This window comes from Onychostruthus taczanowskii, unplaced genomic scaffold, assembly GCF_017590055.1.
Source record: "Onychostruthus taczanowskii isolate IOZ18803 unplaced genomic scaffold, ASM1759005v1 scaffold2, whole genome shotgun sequence".
In the NCBI taxonomy this organism is placed as follows: Eukaryota; Metazoa; Chordata; class Aves; order Passeriformes; family Passeridae; genus Onychostruthus; species Onychostruthus taczanowskii.
In genome coordinates, this window is record NW_024499239.1 from 4550270 (window position 1) to 4567915 (window position 17646).

The window sequence follows — 17646 nt, forward strand, 5'->3', positions numbered from 1 at the left end:
GACATAAAACAGGGCAGAAGCATAAGAAACAGTAGAAATAATATCTGAAGATGAAGAGGGAACCTAGCATTATCAACCTCTACTTTTAGTTCTCATTTCATAATTGTTTCTGGTTTGAAAGGTTCTTTACAACTATTGCAAAAAAAATTGCACTCTTTAGTGGGATTTTGTGCCTCAACTCATTCAACAGGCACATTCACACTTTTGAAACAGTGTAATTCAAACAACAGCAGGCAGGCAATAGGATACTGGCTCTGATGAACAGTTTTACACTGACACTGATGGCAACATGCTCAAGCACCTTCCAATAGAGGTAATGACAGCACCAAGGCTAATTTCTTATACTTTATGACAGAAGTGCTAGGCAAGAGGTAAGACAAATTGCAAATACCTCAAGTACATCAACACTTACTGATTAGTGACAGAAGGAGACTACCTCAATGCTTCACAACAGGTCTTGGTGATCAAGAGTAAACAAAGATTCTAGAACACATTTTCATACATGAAATCAGTATGTAGCTGGTCAGTTTAGAGCACCTGGGTCACATAGGAGAAAATTCCAAGTCTCCATCACAAGATGGGAGAAGACATCAGTTCTAAAATATGGACACTAAAATCTCCGGCTGTCTTCAACAAAAGAGGTCACAACCTCTTTTTTAGAGGCTTTTCATTTACAAAATGAGCTAATTTCAAGTATCAAATCACTAACCACACTAAAGGAAAGTATTTCAGAGACTCCTTTTGTGGCTAGGGTAAGAGTTCAAGCATGAAACAAAGTCACCTGCTTGCTGTACAGAGGAGGGTTCATAATCCCTAAGTGAGCTCTGTCCAATCCCAAGCAATGCAGTCCTATGCATCTCTTCTCATTGCTCTAGGCTAAGAGTGTGCTAGATTTTTAAGTGTGTGCCAGAAATCTCCAGGAGGAGCTGACAGCTCTCTCCACTTTCCTAAATGCTCAAGGTAACATCAGCAAATATAGCCATCACCTCAGGACAGTGGTAAAGCTTTGAGTCAGATGGTAGGACAAACATGGTCAGTTTTAAAGAATAGTTCTGCTGAGCGAGTGATCAGGGCTCGAAGGCAGTGCAAAAGGAGGTCAGAACTCTTGCAAAACATCAAGTCACAAAGCTCAAATGCTGACAAATCAAGACTGACAGGAAGCTGGTACCAGGCACCTGAGAAGAAGGCCTCAAAAAACGGTAACACTTCATGGAACAAAACACAGATATGAACTCAAAAATAGATAGTACCCAGACACTGACTGAAAATCTGCACAAGAACCAGAAAAAACCTGCATCAGAACCAGTCAAGAAAAAAGCGGGTTGTTTGGAGTACAGCATTTAAACTTGGTCACAGGCATCACAACAGCCAGAAGAGGCCTTGCTTCTGTTCTGTTCTCACCAATGCTCTTTCAAGACTCAAAACACTGTAAGAATATGGATATTTTGTTCCCCAACAAGCTGAGTCCCAGGAGTGAGAGAAATTTTTCATTAAGTCTTCTAAACTAAGAGACAGTAAAATTACAGATACTGCTGAAACCTGTTCAAGTCCTTCATAATTCGATAAATTAAAAGCACAAACACCTGTCTTGAAAAAGACTAAGAAACCCAGGCACTTGTTTCCTAAAATTCCTTTAGCTTTCTAAAACATCCTTTTCAGTTATGTTAGAGAGACTTGTTTAATAAAGTGTGTTTAAATTGTTTCAATCTGTTTTTACTCCATTCCTATTAAATACCTGTCTGGTGATCGTCTTGACCAACGTCCTCTGTCAGATTCTGCAAGAAACAGGAATGACACAGTTAAACAAGATTCTTCTGTACTATTTTTAAATTTTACTTGATATTAATATTCATCCTAATTACTTAAGGATCATCTACGTAAGACTGTAGTCTTTGTGTTTTCAGCGCATATTTACCTAAAAAGTTACGCTTGCAAATCCATCTAAAAAATTCAAGTAAATTCAATCTGATAAATATTTTTGAGGTTTTTTCAATCAAAAACATATCAAATTATTTCAACAGTGGAAATAACTACCCATCAGGTGCAGAACTGGCATTATTTTACTGAATAATTCCACCAAAAAATGCAACATTAGAAAGACTGAATTTACCATTTAGCGCAGAAATGGCTTTGCTTAAGGATAAACACACATACGTGTTCTAAAGGAAACTGATTAAAAACCAACCAAAACCTTGGAAACAAGTTTACCCCTTTCTTTAGGCAGGGTCTTTTCCACTAAATTTGCAGTGTACACACAGAAGCCATATCACCATTTCCAGCTATGGTTGCAATAAAACAAATGTAAATACACAGCACATAAGCAGGAAGAGTCTTCATAAAAACCTTGTTGCACTTTCTGCATGGGTGTAAGAGGACAGCTTGCTCATTCAATATGTTTTCCAGAAGAACTGCAAGAAACTGGGTAATTGTGATGATTACCACCACTTAATGCATCCAAGAAAGCTTCTTGCATGAGGCAACATCTAAATCCAATGTTCAAACAAAGCTCAAACTCCACTCTGACCTCTGGAGTATAATCTTTCACCTTTTACTAATACTGCTTATCTCTTCACCAATTCAAACCAAACAGCCTTTCATACAAAAAGGCAGTTATAATTTTTAGAAGTGTAATCACTTAATGATTTCAATCATGAAATATTCTGGACCAAAGCCCTAGCTATTCTGCTAAGAGAAAATGGCAAGTCATTACCAGCCTATTGAGGGTGTGGTAAATCTTGTGAATATTTGCCAGTGTTGATAGATGAGAATTCAGTTGAAAATCTAGAGGGGAAGGAAAAAAAGGGTTTTAAATTTCTCATTTCCAAATGCAGCAGTCATGATCTTCCTACATTCTGGCTATTTAATAAAATCATCACAGAACTATAAATTAAAAGTAAACTCAACTTTTTCAGCACTGACATTTTCAACATTTGAGTAAAACAACTGAAATCTGCAAAAAAGGTATCCTATGTATGTATTTTTCTTAAGGTATGGATGACCCTCAGCAGAAGTATAGCTAACTGTAGCTGAATTAAAAAAAATAAAATTACAACTTTTTTTTTTTTCCCCTGATATTGGGAATCTTTATAACTTCCATGTTACCCAGTCCTTCTGTTTCATCTATTCCAAAACCAAGTTAAGCACCATGTAACAGTCTAAAATCATTAATAAAAATCCTAGTTCCTAAAAAAAAATCTGATTTTATTAATACACACGTACTTGCCTATATACTAATTTCTTTGCAAAAATAAGTGACTAGAATACACCTGTACAGTTGAAACATGGCTTTTAATAATAAACCAAAGGTTACAATACAGCCGCTGTTAAGACAAGAACCAAAAAAACTGATAATGAAATATTCTGACACTTCTTGGAAGAAGCCATAGCATAGATGGTAATTTTGCTTCCACACTCCAAATATAAAACACTTGAGTTTGCTTCAGTTGCTAGAGAGCGAGAAACTAATTTTTCTCTATTCTTTTGAATTCACTATTTTTGCTAGGAATGCAGCAAGAACAAAACTGGAAAGTAAGTAATTTACAAAAGAACAGCTGAGATCCAGCTAGACAGCAGGCAAACAAAAAAGAATCTCAGAAACCGAACACAAACCAGCCGAGAGGGCTTAAAGACAGCCAACTACTACAGAGTATCTCCACTTGAACTAAAAATAAATTAGCTACCCCAATAGAACTCATGTGCCAAAACACTCTAGAGAAATGTACTGTATGATAAGCAAAGTATTCCAAGCAAACTTCTTCTATATGTGAAAAGGTTCTGTATGTGCCTAGCATCACTACCCAGCTAAAGCAACAAAGAATTTCTAATATGAGACATTTAATTTGGCTTTGCCCAGCAGCTGATGCAAGATGCAAGTAAGGTCAAAAAATAATTTCCGTATTTCCATCCAGAACATTTCAAAGGAATGCTCTCAAGATACACTTAAGATGACCCAGATAAACAAGAGTCATCATTAAACATCCGACTGCCAAGTCAGTGAAGCACACTGCTATGAAGTTAACAAGTAAAACTGAAGAAACTGCCTGCTCTAAGTGAACTTGTTACACACATCTCTGTGGAATTCTCCTATCACACTGAATTAAAAAAAAAAAAATCAAAAGATACTTTCAAGAATTATACATTTCATTCATTATGTTAGCCAGAGTATAATTTAATTAGTTGCTACCTATTTCTTAGCATGTTGTCCCCAATCCACCACAGCAATACAATTGCTCTAAGTCAGAAGCACCAGAGATGGAATTTCCAACTTTAGCTAACCTTATATATACACAGTCAAAGACAATCCAGATCTTCTTACCAAGCTACAATAAGAAGCTCTTGAACCTTGAACAGGGTACTAGAGTTTTTCCTGCATTAAGAGCTCAATAAAGTTCCATTTTTGCTAGTCAAACAATACTAAGCAGAACCATTCTGCAAGAAAAAAATAATCCTGAGTTTCTTAGTCAATCCTCAATTCAATATAAAGCAATGAGAAAAAACAGAAGGAGAGGGGGGCAAACAGGGATGAGGACAACAGGGAACATAAAAGCCATTCTGAGGAGGGCAAGGTTAAAAAATTAAGATTTGATTTGTTAAATGGCAGATCAGATTAAACTTTCTGGAACATGAATTTTACAGTTTCCCCTGCTGCTTAGCCTAAAATCTACAAAGAACATGAGCAGTTAGAGAAACCAGTTATACCTGGAGGTAAGAAGCTGAGAACACTAAGCAAATATTTATTTACTCTAATATTAACTTTAGATAGCACTCTTAAAAATGGTTGAAAAAATACTCTAACATCAGGATTATATATATAGGTATCACCTTTGAAACAAAACATTCCTAGGCACTTCAAAACACACAGTTCATGCCAGTGTGTTTTACACGTCTGCTGGAAATATCTGCAATTTTAAGCTGCTGTCTCCGAAACAGGTTGCATAATTATGATGGACTTAGCAGGGTTATCCAAATATATTTTCCAGTTCTAATACAAGAGATATCACACCATCCACCATTTGAGTATGGAGGACCTGAGTCCAAAGTTTATTTCTTTCACAGGGGAAGCTTGCACAGCATAGGGATATTATCTAAAACTGAAAACAGGTTTCTTTTACAGTTATAAAAGCAAATGCAAGGAGCACCCATTAAATTAGGGAAGTTAAATTACAGTTCAGGTTATTCTCTGAATTGGTCTGTGTCAGTGTTTGCTTTATCTATATTTCAAGAACGATACACAAAGTATCTATGCCACCGTGAAAAAAGCCTATTTTGGAAAAAAAAAATTGTTTTTTTAAGAAACAAAATCCAAAAAATAACACCTTCCATGCTCAAATGACACTGTCTGGGAAATTATCAAAAATAGCACTGATCAACAACGGTCAAGATGGCAAGCAAGTGGACAGCTGGTTACAACTGTATTGTTCATGAAGACACTCTCTCCTCTCCACCTCCCATACTTTCCACACATAATCATGCAGCCTCTAAAGTTGTGCCTGCTGATCCCCTTGGGCGCATTGAAAACTTATCCACAGAATAAACAAACCCTGCCAGCCCAGAACTCTGAATCAGATCACCAAGGAGCTGCAACACCAGCTGAGCTAGAGGAAGAAACAGGAAAGGTCTTCTTTAGTGGGAGCACAACAGTCTCTTGTGGCAGCAGCAATGTGTTGGATGAATCCACCTGTCGCTCCCAGCGCCACCGCAAGAGGAGCGATGCATCACGTGAAGCTGCACACTCCACAGCTGGTTGTATGAGCTTGACACAAACAATGCCATCACATGTGAAGCTATTTTTCAACTGAAGACAAGAGTTGCAAAACAGATGAATTGGTCTGCTTTTTTTTTTTTTTCGCCCTACAGAAACTGCATCCAGCTCTGTGGTCCTCAACACAGGAAAGACATGGATCTGTTGGAGCAAGGTCACAAAGGACACCCAGAGGAACACCTCTCCTATGAAGAAAGGCTGAGAGCCAGGGTTGTTCAGTGGGGAAAACAGAAGACTCCAGAGAGATCTCACTTGAAATGCACTTATGGTACTTTAAGGGGACTTTCAAGAAAGCTGGAGAGGGACTTTCCAAAAGAGCACATGTGACAGGACAAGGAGGAATGGCTTCAAACCGAGAGAAAGTTTAGATCAGATATTAGTAAGAAATTCTTTGCTGTGAGGCTGGTGAGACCTTAGCACAGGCTGTCCAAAGAAGCCGTGGATGCCCCAAGCCTGAAGTGTCAGGCTGGATGGGCTCTGAGCAACCTGGTCTTGGTAGAAGGTACTGGTGCCCATGGCAGGGGGACTGGAACTCGATTATCTTTCAGGTCCCTTCCAATTCAAGCCATTCTAAGATTCTGACACACCACACAGTTTATTGACCTCAAATCAGAAAAAGGAAATCTACTTGCTTTGTAAATAGTGAAAGATGAAATGTGGAAAGTTTGCCATGACTTTAAGGGGTGTATGTCAAACACACATACATATTTTGTTGATTAAATTATTTTTCATGCAAAAGGTATCTGATCTTCAGTGAGGTCTGAAGCAATGAAAATTCGAAGTGGTATTAAATACTTTGCAGTAATTCAGAATGTAATAGCTAAAAAAAAAAAAAAAAAAAAAAAAAAAAAAAAAAAAAAAAAAAAAAGTAAAATAATTGCAAATCCAGAACCCAGAAAGGAAAGAAAGAAATGACAAAGGACAGAGCCAACCTAGTTTCATGGAATTTAAATGTTGCCTGCAGTATGTGATTAACACAATGTTAAGGGTTAAAGGCTGGGTTAGTCCATTAGTCACAATCATATACAATTTAAAATTAAAAAGAAAACAGTTTAAAAATAAATTTTAGAATATTATAGGTTAAGGTTTAAACTATGGACCTGACAATTACAGAGATGTAAAAGAAACAGAAGCTAGCTGGGCCTGCTTCCATAACAAACTAAAGAAAAAACATTCTACACCCTCTCATTAATGCACACATGAAATACAATACAGAAAACAAAAAACCTCAGTGTATTTTAAGTATAACAGGTAAACTGGACTCAAATACTCTCCTGCTGAAATGAAAAAGCTTTAAAGGTCAGATCCCAGTTTTTTTATTTTTCTTATCAGAAGGAGCAATGTGTTGCCAAACTATTTAAATGAACATCTGAAAACCAAGGGGAAAAAAAAAAAAAAAAGTACCTGCCTGAACAAAACCTTTAACTTTGTTCCTGCTGTAGACAAAACACAGCTACAAGGTGCAGTAAAATCTATTAAAAACCTAGTAAAAAATTAACAATAGTAGTAAACAAGATCAGCTGACTCCAAGTTTCCTTTAAAAAGCTCCTAATTTTTTTAAGCAAATAGAAGATCTATTAAAAAATCTCACTTTAACAGTAGATCTAAAAATAGTTATCCCTAATAGATGTCATATGTACAATATTAAAATATAAATATAGAAATAGCAGTAGTAATAACATAGTACTAATTCTTATTACTGCTAAGATACAGGTGTAAACTTGTCAGAAAAAAATTAACAGAAAACACACATCACACAAACTCATACCTAAAAATCAAAACAGCATGCTTAGGCTTTTAATCAGTTGTCTTCTTTGCTTTCAAGTAACAGAGATTAAAAAAAAATCAAAAACAAAAACAACAAAAAAACCTGAAATAATAGTTCCAAGTTCTGTTGCCTTACTTAGCTTTAAATAAATTTTACTTACTCAAAAAAGAATCATTTAATCTTCTACAAAATATACCATTTTATGCTCTGTAGTCTACTTACAGAATTATCCTTACAGCAACACAATTTATATTGATGAATTATGTATTGATTAATGAACTTAGAAGTTCAGATCTAAAACCTCCACTTGGTGAAAGCCCTCAACACTCATGTTCAGGAAGCAAAATTTTTGTATTCATTACTAAATACGGACGGCAAAAGAAAAATGTACATCAGTCTTATTTACACAAAAACTTAATAACACATCTGAAGACTGAGAATCCCAAACTGCAGCGCAGAGCAGACAGGAGCTGACTCTGCATTCCTGTCAAAGACAGGATTCAAAATCTCTTTCCAGTGTGTCTGCAGCTGTATCCCTGCAGGCTGTGACACCCTATACCAGGGCCAACCTGCAGAAAAATCCTTTCTCCCAGCCCATCACGGGACAAGCCTTGGGTCAAGGGAGGCAGAGAACGGGCTTGAAAAGCAGGGTCTCCCTTGATTTGGTGTGGTCAAAGAAAAGGCATGATTCAGAAAGCAAGGAAAACAGAAGTGAATTCCAGCTTGGAAAGCAAGGACAGGCAACTAGATGGGATGATCCAGCCTATCTTGAGGAGCATCAGGACCTAGCCATTAAAGCTAAAGACATGATACTGCAGAAATGTTTCTCCTGCCCACCTGCACCCAGAACCGCACCAAGCTCAGAGCTGCTGCTGACACCAGCAGTATCCAAAACCTACAGTTGCAAACTTGTGCACAGTTTGCAAACACAACAGCCTAAAATGTTCTGAAGCAAAACACAGACTGACTTAAGCTAGTAAATAAAAAACTCTACAGAAAACCCAAACCCAAGCAACAAAATATGGTAGGAGTTACTACATGCACTCTAAAATAATTTCAACATAAACATTCACATTCAACTCTTAACATTTGGTATTACCACTCAGAATGACTACTGCAAGAAAATATTTTAAAATCACTGCATGCTGCGTAGATAGGAAAAAGTATAATTCTTTTTTGCCCCCAAAAGAACAAATCTTTATTCTACCTAGGTGATTTTGGAGTACTCTAATCTGAAGGCTTGTTTACCAAAAAATCCACCACAGTTTAAAGTTAATTGAGAAATTCAGAGCAATTTAAGCAGTGCAAAATTTGTGTAACTGCTACTTTAGTTTGAATACATTTCCATTGACCTTAAATTGAACAACTAAGAGCTAGGGTAATTCTCCTATACTAACATATAGGATAAAATACTCTTCACAACTGGTTCATGGCAGGATTTGGGTTTGCTTGGGAGGGGGTGATCTTCGTTGGGGGTTTTGTGCTATATAGCAAAGACCTAACACTAAGTGGGTTTCTGGTGCAAAACATCTGCTTCTGTTGATGAAAAAGTGTTCATCCAGTCTAACACTTATTCCACCATCAGACTAACTCAAACAGGTGTCAGTGTGCTACTTTTGCATCTTTGGCTGCCATGACCTGAGAGCTCTTTGCAAGTATTACTCTTAACTTCATGCCAGGTGTCATCTGGCATCCCTACAAAGGGTATAAAGCTAATACAAACTTTGTATGTTGTGTTCTAGCTAATTCAGCAGAAATGCAACCCCATCAAGCACCCGCTACTGGGGTATCCAGCAGGGTGCACATCTGGTATGTGGCTCACCATAGAGCTGCAACAGCCTAGGAACAGCTATGCCAGTCAAAAGCATTACTGCCCCAGCTGCTTGTTCTTCCTCCCTGCCAAAATTTACTGACCCCACAGCTCTGCCAGCAGCACAGGCCATGGCCACATTCCCTAACCCACTTCAGGCAAGAAATCAACCTGGCAGTTTAGACAACTTAAGTAAGTAGCAAGAGCTAACCCAGGTACATTTGACTGAGTGGATTAGAGTGCTCCTACAAGCCACTTAACCAAGAGAGCAAGGGAAGCAGTAATCTACAGCTAATGAGCAGTAATGAGCAGCAGACCCAGTCCCACAGTCTACACAGCGACACATCTGCATCAAGGGTGTCACACCAGTCAGCTCCCCAGGATGAGCTAAAGCCTTGCAGCTCTAACTATATATAAATATATACAGCCATCTATATACACACAATTTTATATATATATACACACGCTCCCCACTGAATGAACTGGTAGTTGTTTCTATCTCTTTATGAGCCAAAAGTAAAAATTCTGTTTAACATCAGACCATGACTCTAAATAAAACAATTTAATTGGACAGTACAACAAAAATGCTGGCATACATAAATTAAAGGCTCTGCTTCAAGCCCCTCTTAGTAGTCTTACTTCCTGTAGAAGTAATAACCACACTATTAAATGCTCTAATTTAAACTGGATACAAGAGATGAACACTTTCACAGGATGTACTGTACTTCCTAGTGCTATACTTTTTGGCAAGCACAAGACAGAAAAATTGAGTGAGTTATCTTCTTCTGCTTGAAGACACAAACAAAACTAGGAAATAATGCTTCAAAAAAGCCCAAAGTCTTTGCTTTCAATACCTGCAAAGAAAGCGTGGGAGGAGGGGAATTAAAGAAAACACAGGATTAATAATTCACTAAGAGCACAAAAAGTACTCAGACAAAAATAAATTTAAATGAAGTGCTGCAATTACACAAGTAAGAGCTCACCCTGATACAACAGAATGAAGAGAAGCAGTGAAAAAAAACTTTACCTCCCTAATTCAACCTATTACATGGGCTTATACAGAGAAGACTTCTCCAATTATAGCTACAAGAAACTTTTAAGCAAACATCTTCAATAGAAAAAAGGAAAGTTGATTTCCTCATATACTGTGAAAGGTGTGTATTCAGAAAGTAAAACTGAGACTGAGCAAAAACATATTAATGGAGTTGATATCATAAGAACAAATAAGGATCTAAGAAGGATCAAAAAGGTGGCTGAAAATAAACCTTCAGTCAGGAGACTACCATAAGCCAGCTTCTGTATCTGCAAAACTATGCTATGAACACTTCTTGCTTCAAGCATTTAGATCAACGAAAAAAACCCAACCACTATGAAGCTACAGACAATGAAATTAGCTAACTGAGGAAAATAGATCTATTTAAAATAACACATGTACAAGAAAAAAAAAAAAGAGGCATAAGATCTGATAGCTCCACAGCACATTTTTAATGAAAAGCCAGTAACAGCTGAAGGCTGAGGAAGACTCTCTTACTGGTTTCTGAAGACAAATTAAAAATCACTATGTCACCTAATCATCCTACATGAGGGAGGACTGGAATATTTTAAACTGTAACTCACACCTGTATATAATGAGGACCTGCATTTTTTTTTTGACAAGGCACACGACAAAAGACACTGAACAGAAGGTATTTTCTAGAATAATTATCCTTCTATTTCTAATATGAATCAATTATTTCTGCTTTAATGGCAGCCTTCACCACCAACACATAATGACCCCTAAATATAAAGGTAAAATAAACCAGAACCACTAAAAAAATTATATAACCTTATGAGTTAGAGCCTTTACCAGGCTGCCCCTGTAAGAGATCTCGTTCTGAGAGACACAGGAGGATTCAAGAAAATGCAGGCATTATGCAGCATTTCTTTCCACCACTGCTTTCAGGACTTTGTCCAAAAGTCAGACCATCATTCATTAACGCATGATCAAAGCTGCAATTTTCATTATCTTTCCCACAAGCAAGTTCTACAGTAATACAGCATCTCAGAGCTGCCAATCCTTTCGCAGCGAGAACACGTTCCTGGGAGGTTTCACAGGGACGTCGTTGAGCAGGGCAGGCAGCTTTGTGCTCGGGACGAGCGCCAGGTCTCTCCAGCGGACGGTGCCTATCCCTGAACCCGGCCACCCCACGGCCACGCAACGCGTGACCCCCTGCACCATGCAACCCGTCTACAGCAGGCGGTCCCCGCAGCTGGAACGCACAGCCAGGAACTCCATCGCGGAGACAAAGCCCTCGCTACGCTCCCCCAGTTCAGGCGCCGCGATGCCCCGCGCTCCGCAGGGCGGGCGGGAACGGCCGGTCCGGCCGGGGGTCCGCGGGGCGGGGGCAGCGCGCCTCGCCACCGCAAGGCCCGCTGGGAGTTGTAGTCCGCCAGGCCGCCTCCCGCCGCCCCCTTGCGTGGGGCCGCCGCCGCAGGGACTCCACCTCCCACCATGCGCCGCGGCTCCAGTCCCCCGCACAAGAAACCCGGTTCTCCCGCACCGGCCCGGCGGAACCCGCAGAATTCACCCCCGCCCGTCTTCCCTTACACAAGCAGCTCCGCAGCCCTCACTCCCCTCGGCAATCCCGGCTCTCTCACAGCCGGCCACGAGGGCCGGCCGCAGCCTCACCAGCTGGGTCGGGCAAACTGCGTCACACCCTCCGAGCGCCCCCGGCCCTCTCCGGTGCGCAGCCCCCGCCCGCTCCCGCCCCCGCCCCCCGGGGGAGCGCGCTGAGGGCCGCGGAGCTCCCGCTATCCCCGCGGGGGCCCCACCGCCAGTCACGAACACGCCGCCCTGCTCCGCGGCGGTCCCGCACCCGCGGGCCTGAACCCTTCCCCGGCATCGAGAGTCCCGGTGGCGCGCTCGGCCAAGCCTCACGAGTCAGGGACAAGAGAAGCCGCCCCCAGCCGGGCGGTTCTTTCGGCCAGGCAGCGGGGCGAGCGGCAGGCCCAGGCCCGGGCCCGGCCCCGGCGCTACTCACTGACAGCGGCGGCATCCGAGTGCATTTTCGAGCAGCGCTGCACACGCTGCCGGCCCGACCCGGCTCCTGCCCTGCTCCCAATCCAGAGCCTGGGCACGGACACCCCCGCCCCGCCCACCGCCCGCGCCCATTGGTCCGGGCTGCCGGGGGACGCGGCGAGTGCCGCGCTCTTACTGGGTGAGGCTGCTGCCACTCTCCCGCCGCCTGCCCCCTCCACCGCCCCGGCCTCCCATTGGGCAGAAGACCGAGCTGGCCACGCCCCCCTCCGCTCTGACTGGCCTCTGGTGCTGCCAGTTTTTCCCGGCCTTTAAAGCGCGTGCAAAGAGCGCCACTTTGTGTCACCCGCGGCGCTGATTGGCTATGGGGACCAAGGGCCGCGCCCATGCACGGATACGATTGGCTGAGCGGAGAAGAGGGCGTGGTCTGTGCGGCCGCCCCGCCCTCCAGGGGCCGCGGGCGGGCGGTGAGGGCCCGGGGCGGGGCGGCCGGACTGCGGCACTTTCCGGGCGCTCCCACGCGGTGCGGCCGAATCACCGGCTAGTCTGGAACGGCTTCCTTATTTCTTCTATCTCCCCCTTCCAAAGGAGAAAAATGGCAAGCTGCCAACGGCAGCCGAACGCACACAAGTGTCAGGTCAATGTTACAGCAGCGGCAGGTGGGGAGGGCTGGGGCCAGGAGTGCTCCTTGCGGGACGATGGCAGCGGCTCCTGCCCTGGCTGTTGGTCTGGATCCTGGAATTGGAGCCTTTCCCTCCCCTTGCACGCGGAGGTCGCCGCCCCTGGGCCGGGGAGGAGGCACCCTGCAGGTGATTGCTGCTCGGCGTGCGAGCGCAGCATCCCGGGTCCTTCCAGGGATAAATGCCGACCCTGGCACTCCCGGCAATGAAGCACGGATGCGAAGAGACTGCTAGGGCAGCGTCTGTGCTCAGCGGAGCATTGTAAAGACAGAACCGAGTCATGAAAAAAGCCCTCCCGCTAAAAGGTTAAGTTAAAAGGAAGTCAAGGACTACGAAACTGAAGTAGTGCCAGATCTAAGGTAATTGTCCCTTTGGAGTAATGCACTAACATACAGCCCTGAATTAACTGATCACAGGCCTGTTTGTGTTTCTTTGGGGCTTTTTGTAAGCTCTGCCTTCCTCAGTGAGTCAGGATGTGCAAGTGAAGATTATTTATTTTCCTTGTTTTCCACTGCCTGTTTTACAGAGAAGAGGGTGGAGTCCACAAGAAAATGAATCCACTTTTCAAAAGTCATGTACTAAAACCCATGTCAGAGCAATGAAAGCTCACATTATTTTAAATTCTTACTTACTCACTAACTCGTTGAAATTATTTCTATAGAACTTCCTGCCTGTGTCTCAGGATATTTTCCTATTTTCACCATCTTTTCTTGAGCTCAGTTGGTTGGTGTTAATAACACTAAGGTTGGAGTTCAGTCCCCATTTACTTGAGACCTGGACTCTGTGATCCTTGTGAGTCCCAATTCAGAATATCCTGTGAAACCTCTGCAAAAAATACAATTATAAAGCAATGCAAGCTAGGTTTCACTTCTTTGGTAGTTCTATAACATCCCACATGCCAGACATTCTCATTAGTATGTGTCATCCCAAGTTCTTATACCCAATAGGGGCACCATTGAGTAGCAGTTCATCTGATCTAATTCTGGTTTAAGAGGAACAATTCCTTTAGGGGTGTCTGTTTGTTCACTTGACCATAAAAAGCATGCAGGCTGCTGGTTCAGAATAAAAACATATTCAAAAAGAAAACTTCTTCCATGCCTTACAAAGCTGTAAATTGATACAGATGTAAAGAAAGGTGGCACAGAAAAACCCTTTTTGGTTGTATCTGAAGACAGAAAGGTTTGTACTTTCCCCCCCATTTATACTAGTCTAAAATGAAAGATACTATTTGGCCTTCAAAGTATTTCCTTAGCCTACAGCTTCTGTAACTACTTTCATGTGGAAACCCAGGGCACCAGGAATATTTCTGTGTCTGCTCTGGGGTGCCCTGACCCCCAGGGCAGCACTGACTTTGACCCTCATTCATGGAGAAAGTTTCCTAGTGTTCAAGACAGACTGGAATGCACAAAGGAGGGAGATAGATTATAGAGAGTAGTGTAGGTGTATCACTTGGTGACAAATTTAGGTTTTGGGGTTTTTTAGTATGTTGTGGATGGAAGCACGATGGAGGGCACAGGGTGTTGTCCTGGGTTTCTTCTTCATGCTTCTTCTTCCTTCTTCTCCATGGGTTTGGGTGGCATTTTGTAATTGGGGAGAAAAGTCCGCATTGCGGCTCTTTGGGATCATTGATTGGGTTAAAAGGGAAAACAATCTAAGTGTCGGTTCTTAATTGGATAGTTTAGTCTAGAAAGACCTCGTAACAAGAGATTGTTAGCCATTTTGTGCCTTCTAATGAAAAGCTGCCAGACTCATGGTTGTGAGACTGTTTTACTGATAAGAAATAATAAACACCTGAGGCCAAACATGAACTGCCTTCAGTCCAGACCCAGAGAAACCAATACTTTCATTCTAAATTGTACAGCAAATACGTTTGACAAGCAAAACTTCCATATATTTTTGAATGCATAAGTATAATCCCTGATCCTCAAAAATGAGATCTGAAAAGAAATCCATAGGGAAACATAAAAGAAACTTTGTTTTCTTAGCTTCTGCCTGCTAAACAGGGGATTCAGGCATCAGCCAGAAGAGGCCTGCCCCATGAGAACAAGGCCCATTAAAACATGTACCTTCATTCCAACCTCAAGAGGTTATAATTAATCCCCTTTGTTACCACTAGCTGGAAACCACTATGGAGGTCTCCAAGCCAACAGGTGCTACAAAATCAGGCCTGTCTTTCCTTTCTAAAGCCTGAGTTTATAAAATGCAGAAATGCTTCATTTTATGTAGAGCAGATCAATCAGGTCACGGCTAGCAGAAGGATTACAGGAGTGGCTTCTGTGAGAAGCTGCTGAAAACTTCCCCTGTGTCTGACAGAGCCAAGGCCAGACAGCTCCAAGACAGACAAATCAGTTTTGGGGTAATGCCTCTGTGGTAACATATTAAAGAAGGGGAAAAAAGTTAATGCGCATTCATGTGATTAATGTAGTCACGACCAGAGAACTGAGGAGTGAGAATATGTGGGAGAAACAGCTCTGCAGACACCAGGGTCACTAAAGGAGGGGGAGGAGGTGCTCCAGGTGGCAGAACTGATATTCCCCTGCAGACTGTGGCGAAGCCCATGGAGTCCACGGGGTGCAGCAATCCACCTGCACAGCCTGTGGGGGACCCCACACTGCAGCAGGGGGATGCCCAAAGGAAAGGTGTGGGAAACCCAGCTGGAGCAGGGTCCTGACAGGACTTGTGACCCTGTGGGAGGTCCATGCTGGAGCAACCTGTTCCTGAAGGACTGCGCCCCGTGGGAGAGTGGCCCACGTTGGAGCAGTTCCTGAGGAGCTGCAACTGATGGGAAGAGCTGAGGTTGGAGTAGCTTGTGTAGGACTATCTCCCAGGAGGGACCCCTCCCTGGAGCAGCTGAAGGACTCCTCTCCCTGAGGAGGAAGCAGCAGCAGAAACAACACATGATGAACTGACAATAACCATTCCCCATCTCCCTGTGCCACTGTGTGGGAGGAGTAGAAAACTGGGAATAAAGTTAAGGCCAGAAAGAAGGAAGGGACAGGGGAAAGGTTCTAAGATTTGTTTTACTTCTCATTGTTCTGCTCTGATTTTGACTGGCAATAAATTTGATGAATTTCCCTGAGTCAAGTCTGTTTTGCCCGTGACACTAACTGGTGAATGATCTCTCCCTGTTCTTATCTCAACCTCCAAGTCTTTCACTGTATTTTCTCTCCCTGTCCAGCTGCACAGGGGAGTGATAGAGTGGCTTTGGTGGGCATCTGGCATCCAGCCAGGGTGGGACCACCGCATGGACTGACAGCTTAAGCGGTTCCACCATTAATGTCTTAATATAACCCTCCTGGCAGCCTTTATTTTGTGCCAGTGCAATCACTTGGACAGCTAAATAGCAAGGTAGGTCAAAGAGCAAGACTATGCTCAGTGCTCCCAAAAAGCAAAAAAATCCCAAAACAAAACAAACCTTTTAGGAATTCTTTAAGTTTTCTTTATTTGTTTGCTTTCCCAGCCAGCTGAATATCCAGATGTGGCTTACTACACATATATGCAGGTGCTCCCATCAGTGCACAGGAGAGGAATAACAAACCATGGAAGTGAAGAGTGGCAGTAAATTCATCTTCCAGTTTGCGCACTCTTAGATCAGCCTTGGAACTGCAGACTTCTTTTTTTCTGGAAAAGACTGCCATTGTTTGCTTTTTTTTTATGTTTGCACTGCTTTTTTAATTGATAGCTAAAATGGCAACCATATTTTCAATAAACTTAATTGTAGACTGTGAAAAGTACTGAATAACAAGAGGAGCCATTTACTTAGTTGTATCTTCTTCACTATCAGAAACTGTGCAGATGTATCTGAGAAAGAATTTCCAAAAGGAAACACTATTTCCAAAGCATATCAGACTCCAGATTGCTAAAGCCATTGTATCTCTTGAATACTTTAATTCATGTTGCTTAGCATAGAAACAAGCTTGAAAATTAATTTTAGGCACCAGAATCATACAGCATGATGTGTTTTACAGGAGAGAGGGGAAAGAGAATTGTATTAAAAGAAAAACATGACAAAGAAGTATTTGCTGAACATTAAGAAAGCAGATAAAGCAGCAACAAAGCACAGTGCAGGGTATTGTAAGAAAATAAACAAAGAAGCCCAGCAATCACAGTTCTAAATCATTTACAGACATAAAGAGATAACTGATACACAAGTCAACACATGTTTGTGTAATGCTTCTGAAGAGATTTTTCACCCTCAGATTTGCAATGAAAAAACCCAACACCTGTGAGTTATTCCTGCTTGGTATCAGCAAACTGTACCAATTAGGGACAAAAGAGGACCTCAAGTGGCAGAAAGCAGCAGCTGCACATTATACAAACTGCTTCAAAGCACTACTGATAAAACAGTTCAGCTCATTTTAATCTCCCCGTCCCATGGACCCATACTGTGTTAAGTGGAAAGGTCTGCTCTCTAACACTTGCTCCATGGGTACATTACATTGGCCCAAAGGTCGTTCTGTAACATCCTGCAAAACAATATATGTTTATATATATATATATATATATATACACAAACACTTTTTATGTATCCATAAAAAGTGAGTACACTCAACTGCAAATATATTACATACATGACAAAAATCATGTTTCAGGGCTGTTGATACCTAAATT

General features: G+C 42.0%; 1 protein-coding gene across 8 annotated transcripts in view; it reads right to left on the minus strand.

The window, feature by feature from the left end:
- DCUN1D4 (defective in cullin neddylation 1 domain containing 4) overlaps positions 1-12469 on the minus strand; it is a 41610-nt gene extending 29141 nt beyond the window's left edge. For 2 of the 8 annotated variants that reach the window (XM_041402775.1, XM_041402774.1), the window contains exons 1-3: positions 12360-12469; positions 2711-2781; positions 1736-1775 (exon numbers count right to left, since the gene is read on the minus strand). In XM_041402775.1, coding sequence (XP_041258709.1) covers positions 1736-1775; positions 2711-2781; positions 12360-12384 — 136 coding nt within the window. In that variant the 5' untranslated portion in view covers positions 12385-12469. Of the gene's footprint in view, positions 1-1735; positions 1776-2710; positions 2782-12194; positions 12253-12359 lie in introns of those variants that run through there. The other 6 variants (XM_041402780.1, XM_041402776.1, XM_041402779.1 and 3 more) reach the window with 6 other exon arrangements.
- Between the last annotated feature and the right edge of the window lie 5177 nt (positions 12470-17646).